Source organism: Eriocheir sinensis, chromosome 20, assembly GCF_024679095.1.
Source record: "Eriocheir sinensis breed Jianghai 21 chromosome 20, ASM2467909v1, whole genome shotgun sequence".
NCBI lineage: Eukaryota > Metazoa > Arthropoda > Malacostraca > Decapoda > Varunidae > Eriocheir > Eriocheir sinensis.
Genome location: NC_066528.1, coordinates 9,812,418 through 9,823,289, shown reverse-complemented (window position 1 = coordinate 9,823,289; position 10,872 = coordinate 9,812,418). Strand labels below are relative to the sequence as shown.

At 41.9% G+C, this 10,872-nt stretch overlaps 1 protein-coding gene across 2 annotated transcripts in view; it reads left to right on the top strand.

Moving 5' to 3' along the window:
• Positions 1-4,942: 4,942 nt before the first annotated feature.
• The window catches only part of LOC127001164 (E3 ubiquitin-protein ligase HERC2-like), a gene marked incomplete at its 5' end in the record, with an annotated part of 186,835 nt that continues 180,905 nt past the window's right edge, over positions 4,943-10,872 (top strand). For both annotated transcript variants that reach the window (XM_050865379.1, XM_050865378.1), the window contains 3 exon segments: positions 4,943-5,074; positions 8,072-8,242; positions 8,597-8,872. In XM_050865379.1, the coding sequence (XP_050721336.1) occupies positions 4,943-5,074; positions 8,072-8,242; positions 8,597-8,872 (579 nt within the window).

Below are 10,872 nucleotides of genomic sequence, written 5' to 3'. Positions count from 1 at the left end.
CCAACCACCACCGCCTACATACTCTCACCCACCACAAACAACCACAGAGTGAGTGTTAAATTATTACAGTCCATATTTAATTTGTTATTTGTGTATAAAACTATATAACAATGCTTAGAAACGCCTTAGAAATATATTTTTTTTATTCGATCGAGATGGTAGAACAAAACCCTATTTTCCCTATTTGATTATAGTCCTGTCGGTCGCAGATTCGCGGATCACGAGAATCTTGCGGAACGAAATACCTGCGAACGGCAGGGGGCTTCTGTATTCAAATTCATTTGCAAAATCAGTTTTATTATTTTGTCATAATCAGTGTTGCAGGACTACCATATTAGCGGACGTGCATATTATCTCTCTTCCAAGCTTGTCATCTGTCACCTAACATCACCCACGCAGACCACAGACTTAACCCTTCCAACACGGAGACGCAGACGTCGGTGTCACAGTATGGAAAGGGTTAAGAGGAAATGGAAGAGGATTAATCCTCTTCTAAACCTCTCAATCCTCCTCTAAATTCCTCTTAATCTTCTTCCATTTCCTCTTAAGAGGTTTAGAAGAGGATTAAGAGGAAAGGAAAGAGGATTAAGAGGAAAGAAAAGAGGATTAAGAGGAAATGGAAGAGGATTAAGAGGTTTAGAAGAGGATTAATCCTCTTCCATTTCCTCTTAACCCTTTCCATACTGTGACGCCAACGTCTGCATCACGTATTGAAAGGGTTAAATACTATGACTGCCCGCCAAGGCCCTGCAAGTGACGCTGGGCCGGCAGCCGTGGGTGTGCCCAGTTCCTCCAAAACCGAAGACTTCACACACCTCATTCCCGCCCAGTTTCCTGACCCCAACATTCATTATTAAGAAAAACTGATACCACCATCATCATATATTACACTAGCATAAATTTGTAACAATAATGTAAAAACAAATACAGTAGACCCTTGATATAACGACTAATTGGGGGGGACTTAGTCCATTAATGCCGAAAGTCCGTTATAAGAGGCGGAAATTAAAAAAATACGCACAATAATACCAATGAACCTAATAAACGTAGGTATATAGATTTAATTTTTTTTCAATGTGTATATTGTCTGCACATTGTTTATATAGCTGCACAGCACACATGGCGATGGACTGCGAGGCACTGAGGCTGCCAGGTTGGCAGTGGGGCCCTGCATGGGGGCCATATTGTTACGGGTATGGGTAAAATTTTACAAGTGCATCTATCTCGCACTAGCAGACGCAACAGGTTTTTTTTTGTAGTTTTTGGTGTGTTATGAAATAATTTGCTATCTGCTTCTGTCATAAGTCAATAAATGATTGACTTTTCAGTGTCTGTTTTACACCCGCCGCCGCCCACCAAAGCTGCCGCAAAATAGCTTGCAGAGAGAGGTTCAACTTGCTTACTGTTTCACTCACCGCTCACAAAGATCACAAGTGGATAAGCTAAAACAAAACCAGGCAAATTAATGCTTTTACTGTTGTGCATTGCCCCAGTGTGCATACGTAGTGGACAGCAGAGCGACTTATTTCTGTGAGGAGGTATATTTCTTGCACCGCCGCCGCCCTGTCCCGTCTTGCACGGTATATTTCCACCGTATTTCCGCCGCCCCACATCACGTGCCAAATAAATTTAAACTTACCAAACCTATCTTATTCTAACCTAACCTACCTAACGGGGCCGACCATTTAAGGGGGTACGGGACACCTGAGGTCAAGTAACTAAACTATCAGGTATTGCGATGAAACTAAGTAAACATCTAAGTTGGCTACATGTTTTACGAGCCAGAACAATGTATGTACAGGTAACTCGATTTACGTGAGTATTGTGTCCTTGAAGAGGTCGCGTAAATAAAAAACAATGTAAATCAAACAAGAGGTAGGTTTGTACCTTTATTGCCTACTGTATCACTCTGACTCCTCTCCCTCTTGTGGTTCCTCCTCTGGCTGCCCTTCCCCTCGTGGTAGCACAGCAGCGAGGGTGTTGTTGTTGAGTAGCGTGGCAGCGTGGGTACTGTATTTTTATTCAAGTGGCGCGTGGGAAGAACTGAGCTGAGCTGTGGCCGCAGCTCCGTGTGAGTCCAGTTGCGTGAGACATCTGGTGGCCACTCCATAAAATATTGCATATAAGTGGAAAAAACATGTACGTAAATTGAATATTTATTTGGATTTTGGACCCCATGTTATTTAAAAAACATGTAAACCAAACTTGCGTAAATGGAGAGTTACCTGTATACACATATATACACTCTTGTATACATGTGCGTATACGTGTAGCAACACTTAAAATTACACAGCACCATTAATACATAGCCAATCACTTTAATTTTTTGGCTGTGACTAGTCTTCAGGTGTGCCTAGAGCCCTATGGAAAATATTCTGAAAGTTTCCCATATAGAAAGGCATAATGGTATTTCTTTTATGATGTTCATCGAACATCGCGTAAAATTGTGTTCTTTTGTCACTTTTTCCCCTTAATACTCCAATCTCCTTTACCCTATCAACAATATCTACTCATAGGTCCCTAACTACTTGTACAATCAACATTTCCAGCACTTTTCACGTAAATCTGATTGATTTTAGATTTTCTCTGATTAAAAAAGAGACAAAATTTAACCTTTAACTCGGTCCATTTAAACCCACGCCAAACATTTTAAATTTGCGCTACGAGGAAAACGTTGCCTGGGGATTATTTCTAGATGGTATAAGAACGTTTTTAACCCAGTTTTGCAAAATGCTATATTTTGACCAGAACCCCTCCCCCCCAGGTGTCGCGTACCCCCATAAGCTGTGTCAGTACTGACACTCACAAACACTTGGCTATTTTCCATTACATTTACGTCCTGGTTTGATGAATAAGACTTTCTTGTGGTGTAAAAATGTTCTTCATTTGAATGGGAACCACAAGGAGGAAAATATTCCATCAGGCGAGTTGAAAAAGACTACAATAACCAAAGAATGGGACAGCAGGCAAAAGGAGGAGGGCGAAGTGGCTAGCAGATGCTTTGGTGCTTACTGGGCGTGGTTCGTTCAAAAAACATTCTCGGTCGGCCCCGTGAATTTCTGACCCTCTGACCTTGTCCGTTATATCCGAAATCCATTATAAGCGGGTCCGTTATATCGAGGGTTTACTGTATACGAAAAGCAGTCAAATGAAGTATCACATAAACATTTTCTTGCACTTATTTCCCTTCAACTCATTAGTACTCAGCTATTTTTTGTCGCATCACTTTCTCAAGCACAGATCCTAAATCTCCATGCTGTTCTGATTCTGATGGTGTAGGGTACGTCACGAGGTAAAAATATACAGAGGGTCAAAACTGTCTCCGAACATAAGCTATGCAGTGACGGCGGAGTGTCGATCCGTGTGTCCTTTCAATATAATACTGTGTGTCCTGACAGCTGTTTGTGCAAGAGAAGCGAGTCTGAGTAAACAAATGCCGAGGCGAATGAACGCCATCACGGCACAACTTATGTTCAGAGGCAATTTTGACCATCTGTATATTTTTAACTTCGGGACTTACCCTACACCATCAAAATTAGAATAGCATGCAAATTAAGAATCTGTGCTTAAAAAAGTGATGCAACGAAAAATAACTGAGTACTAAAGAGTTTAAGGGAAATAAGTGCGCTATTTCATTTTACTTTGATTTTTGTATGTCTTTATTAACATTAGTGTTAGAAATTTATGCTAGTGTGACGCAGAATTTTCCCAGGAAGACAATGGTGGTCTCATTTTTTCTTGATAATGATTAGTGGGATCAGGAAAGCGGGTGGGAGGGAGGTGTGTCTTTAATGACTCGGATTACTCTCTAGGATGCTTGTCCAAGCACAAAGACATTCGTAAAGTGTTTATAAAGCATAACACCTCACTTCCCTCATCAGGTGCAATAGAGTGTTTGTTTTCCTTTGCTGGGATGATACATTCCCCAAAGAGAGGGAAACTGTCTGATGGATTATTTGAAACATTGACTCTACTGAAAGCCAATAAACAGTACCATGTGTAAAATAAAAGTTGAGTGAAGATAAATAAATGTATTTAAAATGTATTTGAAATTGTATTTCAATACTTTCCTTTAGTATTGTATTTGGTATTTAGATACAATCAAGTTACCAGTATTGTGTTTGGTAGTTACATACTTTTTAACCCTCTCGCGTATGATGACGAATTTTGCGTCATCAAGGGTAAAAGGTCCTGGCGCACGATGACGCAAAATGTGTCATAAAAGTTTAAAAAATTGATTAAAAATTAAGTTTTCGGTGACAATGCGTCAAATTTGGGAGCGTCATTTGTTGGGATAAGTTTCTTAATGGTAACATATGGCAACCTTTCTAAGGAGCGTAGATGAGGAGCGTGGAGCGATTTTTAGTTGTTAGCCTACTCTGACAGGAGAGGAAAAAAAATACAGTTTTCTCGGTGTAACTCAGGAACTAATAGGCGTATGAGGATTTTGATGATACCATAAGAATCCTCACTAAAATCCCCTTCGAAACATATATTCAGCTAAAAAAGTTGGCCCACAAAATTTCAAGCTAGCGAGTGGGGAAGAGTTGGTACTTAGGATTTGTCATCTACAATACTCTATACAGACTTGAAAACAGGTCTGTATTGTTTATATATTATATTTTCCTCTGTTTTTATTTGCGCATGTTCTAGTACATGTCTTTATGAAGCCATTGATACCAACTTTATTGGGGTATGATATATCTGTGAGGGTAAAATATGACCGGGAATGTAGAGTATCGCGGCGGCAAAAAAAGGCCGGTCGTGCCGGAGAAATGCATGGTGAGTGGAATAGAAACTTATTGGAAACTTAAGGTGCATGAGAGGGTTAAGACAGTATTTAATATTTTGTATTTAAATACATTTTAGAGTATTTTTGTCCATCTCTGTGTGTGTGTATATATATATATCCAAAAGGGTTAATTGTTAATGCTCTGTTTAGGTTGACAACCGTGTGAGCAGTCATGGCACCAGTGCACCACTGCTACCCATCCTGCATAGGTTTGGTGCCGTGCCACCCCTGAAGAGTCCCTCATCAAGCCCTCCTGTCTGGGATGACAACATGCCAATGGAGGTATGTGACAGATGGATCTTATCTGTGTTTACCCAGTTGCATACTGGGGTGAAGCTGTGCTCATTGTCCTGTATCTACATTGATATAAGTCCAGCTTTTCTTTTAGTGTTTGAACATTTCGCTGCAATCACTTCCCTTTTCATATTTCATGCGTGTAGGTTTGTGTGGAAAGGAGTATTTCTAGGCATCACTTGGGCATCTAGTCTTATTCAGTTTGTTCTTGTGTCCCTTGAGTTTTGTGGTTCTCTGTCTGATGGCTCAATCAGGTCTTTGCTGTCTACCTTCTCTAGATTTTTTTTTTTTTTTTTTTTTTTTTTTTACTGCTGATTGCCTGTCATGTCGTGGGTAGGTACCTCTGTGGGGCTCTGGGATGGTCGGCCCAAGGTTTCTTCCAGGTGGGCCAGCCCGTCGGCCCAGCCTGCTCTGGGCGAGGCGTTTATAGTGGCGCCTATCTTGTATTGGCCCCCCTGGCCCCCCTGAATTCGCTTCTTGATTTCTTGGATGCTTCCGGGTTGATGGGTGGTCTTCAGGACAGCATAAGCATAGGAAGCGCCACTGCCAGTGACTGAAAAGTCCAGTGGTAGCGTGATCTGAACTCGTCAGACCCATCACGTGGTGAATGTGGGCCCAGTACGCTACCACCTACGCCACCGCCTAATTAGCTTAAATATCATTGTAAAGTCTCCTCTATCTCTTCTCTTCTGATGGCAGATTAATTTCCTTTAATCTTTCCTCATATGTTAAGCCTACCAAACTTGGCCCATTTTTGTTGCTGATCTTTGTATTCTTTCTAATTTACTTATGTGTTTCTTGTCAAGGGGCCATTCAGTTGCTAAATTATCTTTATAAAAAAAAATTACATGTGGTCCCGAATATGATATTAATATGTTTCTCCTTTAACCCGCGCGGTGCCAAGCATTTTTTGCAAAAACTTTCCCCTGGTGCCAAGCAATTATTTTTTTTTTTTTTTTTGAAAAGTGTTCAGAATGATTAGACAACACATGATTGATACATTTTACTACTCAACTCTTAAAATTTCCGTGATTTCTTGACGCCGAAAGTTTCCGATATTTGGAGTGTTACATCCCGTAGACTTACTCGCCCCTTGGAGCTCGTCTATCAAACTTCTGCCTTTTGGCCTGAGAGGCAGCAGAGGGCTCAAAAACCCTTTTTACTTGGGCATAATGTGAGTGGCGAGGCGTCGGCACCTCACTTTCCTCACCACTCGAGCTACCACTACCACTATATGTATAATCTTTATCAAGGTCACTATCAGACTCAAAGTCACTCGCATCACTATCCGTGAAGTCACTAGGGGCTTCATCAAGGGCACGAGCAAAGTTGGGCATCTGCAAAATATGCTTTGCGCAGCAAGACATCCTCCCTGCACTGCGGTCAGGTCAGGAAAGGGACCCGTACCCTCGGGATCCCTAGAGGCTTGGTGGGGGGGTGAAGATCAGTGACTGGTAGGGGTAAAGGTATGAAAAGTGTCCTGAGAAAGTATGAAAAGCTTCTCAGTCAAAATAAGACCACGGCAATTTTTCTCAATTGCCGCTGTAAATACACGGCACTGGCACACAGCGTGCGCCTTCCCGCCGCCGTAAATACACGGCACTGGCACACAGCGTGCGCCTTCCCGCCACAGTAAATACACGGCACTGGCACCCTGGGGGTTAACAGTGTGTCTTGTATTTTCACTCCTAAGGTTCTCTCTTCACTGGCTTTATTGTTTCTACTCTTAGCTTGTAGTTCCAAATGAGTTTTTTCTTGCTCCTACCCATTTCCAATAGATGACATTTCTTAACATTAAACTTTATATTTCATTTCAGACTCCATTTGTAGATCTTGCGTAGGTCCCATTTCATCTTCTCACAATCCCCCTGGTGTTTCACTCTCCTCTTTTCTCTCAACTTTGCATCATCTCCAAATAGGCTGATGTAGCTGCCCTCAGGTCATTTTTGTTAATTCAAAACATTACTAGTTGTAAGGGCGGCAGATAGGGCGAGAGAGCCACGTTCTCACCTACGCTGCCCATGTTAGCCCCGGAATAAGGTATCTAGTCTCCCAAGGAGTGGAATGCAAACAACAACACTTGCAGTACAAACTAGTGTATTTAAACCACAGACACACACGACAGACAAATGTACGTATAACTCCCCTGGCCTGTACTGTCACTTAGCTAGCTTGAACGTCCCCCACAAACTAATACGGGACTCACTGGCAGCGACACTGGTGATTAACTTTAATATATGAGGGAAGCTTTAGCCTAGCTAAGACGTACCTGGGGGCTCAGGTTTGTGCTCCCAAAAGATGGCAACAGGAGAATACTGGAGAGAGTCGAAGGGTAGCCCAGGCCGTTCGACTTCCCAGGGAACGAGCAGCAGACAGAAGAGCGATGGTACTGGTGTGGAGTCTGGCTGTGTTCTTCCCAGTAGACACGCTGGCTGAGTAAGAGGCAACTTCTCATGGGCTTCAATGAAGCAACCGGCTGAAGCTCTGAAGCACTCCTGAATCTGGTTGAGGGAAACGAGTGGTCGGCCGAGGGCAATCTAACTAGCCGACACTCTCACACACGCTGATGCCAATGAAACAAGCACTCTTTTAGGAGGCATGGAAAAGTGGTTGCCTTGATACTAGTGCCAACACCACTTGTTACTTCCCTCCATTCAGTCTGTTCATCCCCTACCAATGTCCTTATTTCCCTTTTGTGTAGGTAGTTTCCATGCATTTCAAGAGTGACTCTTTCACCCCTTTACATTTTCCAGCTTCTATGTCTCAAGTGTAGACCTATTCAAATGCTTTCTTCATATCCAAGTGTACACATTGCACCCATCCTTCTCTTTCTTACAACATTTATCACTTTTTATAAAAACTCACTAAGTTTGTCTAAAGAAAATAACAACTAGGCAAGCGGTTGACAGTAGCAGCATCCTGTGTCAGCCTTTGGATGTATCACTGAAAATTACTGCTTTGGAGTAAATGCTGTGTTTTCTTCAGGTTAGCCCAACAGAGTGTCTGCTGCGATACTTAGAGCTGCCCGAGGATGAGGGAGTAAGTGTGGACCTAGAGCAGGCTGCAGTGATCTTGCTGTGCCACCTGGACCGTCTGGCTGTCCCTCACAACCCCCCCCTCCACACACCGCATGGCAGACCAACTCAAGGGCAGGAGGTGAGGGTGAAAAGACATAATTTATAAGTTTTATTACTGTAAACATGAACAAGGTTTATAGTCTTAACACTGGAATTGCTTTTTTGTCTGATTATAATTGATTTGGCATTCATACATGTCTGTTAGGTGATTACCAGCAATTTAGCTTTTATTAGTATGCAGGGGATCATGTTCTCAAAAGGATGAAATATTAAAGAATTATAATGATAACAATCAATTTATATCATCTTTAGGTTATATAAAATTACATGAGGTATAGCCTGTTGGAACTTAAATACAAGTGATAGATAGTATATCAAGTAGATTTTTTTACCTAAGAATTGTTCAGGTGAGTAAATTAATTGCCTTGTTCAGGTGCTGTCTTGGGGTTGGCTGGCCTGGTCTGGGGTCTCTAGTCACTCCCGCCCCCTCAATTACTGTGACACACTGGCTGAGTTGGGCATCAAGTCCCTGGCATGTGCTGAGCGATGCCTCCTCATCCTGACCCAAAAAGGCACCTTGTACACCCTCTACTACAACTCTGAAGCACCGTGCCCCCAGCCAGTGCCCGGCCAGCCTGAGGAGGAGGTGGCGAAGGTGGCTGCCCATCCTGATGGAAAACACTATTTAGCTCTCACTGCTGGGGGACAGGTTGGTGACTAGTGCTCCTTGCTTGCCCTTGTGTGACTACATATATATATATATAGAGAGAGAGAGAGAGATTTTATTTTTTTACAGTAACAGAAACAGCTCAAGAGCAAAAAGAATAAATAAATAAAAAAGTCTGCTAAATGCTACACCAACAAAAGAAAACAGAAGAGAGGGGCTGTTTTGGATGGAGAGGTGTCTTGACACTTGATAGTATTTTATGTCAGTATAGAAAGCACTTGATTTATAAGATGACTCATAGTTTTCAAATCTATGATAAAGATTTGTGCCACACTTACTATATTAGACAAACTCGTATCATGTGTACTTCATGAAGAGAAGCAGGCAAAGTTTCATTAAGAACCCATAATATATTCTTATCAATACATTTAATACATTCTTGACCACATTTTTTTAGTTTATATGGTACAACATTTATCAGTACAGTAAAAGTCCTTTCATCCTTATAGCAGTTGGCCCTGAACTAGTGATTTTTTTAGAACACAGACCTTGTATGCCTGGTAAGCACTAAGTTCATTTGGTTGCAAATGCCATTAGAATGGAGAGAAAACTTCAGTTACATCTTTCTCAACACATAAAATGATGCATCAATTCCTTTACTTTTGCATTATTCTAACAAAGATTGAAAATTCAAGAGTTGAAATGTTATCATGCAATAAAATGTCCTTCTGAAATTTATGAAAAGGTCATATTTTTTGCAAATTGTGGAAATATGTGTAGAACTAATTGGGTTTTCAAAAAGTTTTTGGAAATAAATAAAAAAGCTATTGAAAAAATTAGCGGGGGAGTTTGTTAAGAGTATAATAAAATATTCTATGGACAGTTACAAAAATATTGGTGCACAAACAGTGGAGCAAATACAAGACAAAAATTTTACAAAAGAAAATCGCATGATAAAATAATGTTTGATCGCCTTGAAATTTATATTGTCATATTCAGGCCACTGTTTTGCATAATACATAAATGAATTAAGACCATAGGTGCAAATTAATGCCACAGTGAACCATCACCTTAATGAACTGTATTTCCCACCATATAAGACGCACCGGTGTAGAAGACGCACCTATAATTACCCACCCGTGAACTGATGGGTAGTGACGTCACCCTGCAGCTCCACTCCAAACTGCCCCCTGTGCGTACTAGTAGCAATTTTGAAGGCAGAGTGACTTGACTTGGTATATATAGACTTTGGCCTTGTAATTTCCTGCCCACTGGTGGACGGGGCAGCAACAGGTGTGGAACGTGTCGCAGCAGTGCACGTGGTCAGAGCTGGTGGACCTGAGGTGGTTGCCCCATCATCATTGCTACTCGTATTATGCCACTCGGAATCACTGTCACTTCACTCAAAACTTTCCAGAGTTACAACAGAAATATCAAGTTCATGTTCTATTGCACTGTCGGAAGGTCTAGCACTTGAGCGATCAGTACGTGATGAATTAGCTATTGGAGTGGACGTAGCCACTGGCCGCACGGACCGACGAGGCAATGGAACACAGATATTCTATTTTTACACGTCCATCCACTAAGAAAGCCTCAGACGCACTGACTCACTGATAAAAGTACTCAGAACAAGTGTTGACATATTTGGGGAGGAAAAAATTTGGGAGAATGGCTAACATGAGCAAATATAAGCAGAGCGGCGATCACTGCCACCCGTCCTCTGTCAACCGAGCAGCGATCGCTGCTCCCCGTCCCATAGGGGTTAATGATGTGTTTAAAATTTTAATTAGACAGAATCCACCATTACATTATTGTTTCTCCTTACGTACCCCTAGTGATCAGCTCAGGTGCTCGCACCACAATTTGGGAACCGCTGCATTAGTACATCAGGATGAACACCAGAAAAATCCTCAATTAGGGCAGGAACAGTGGCAGGACGATGATCAACAAAGGGATGAGCCACGAGTGTGAAGGAGCAGGGGTGTGTGGAGTGTGGGGCTGTGTGGTGTTTCTTCATCGTCACCATTCACATCACTCATTTT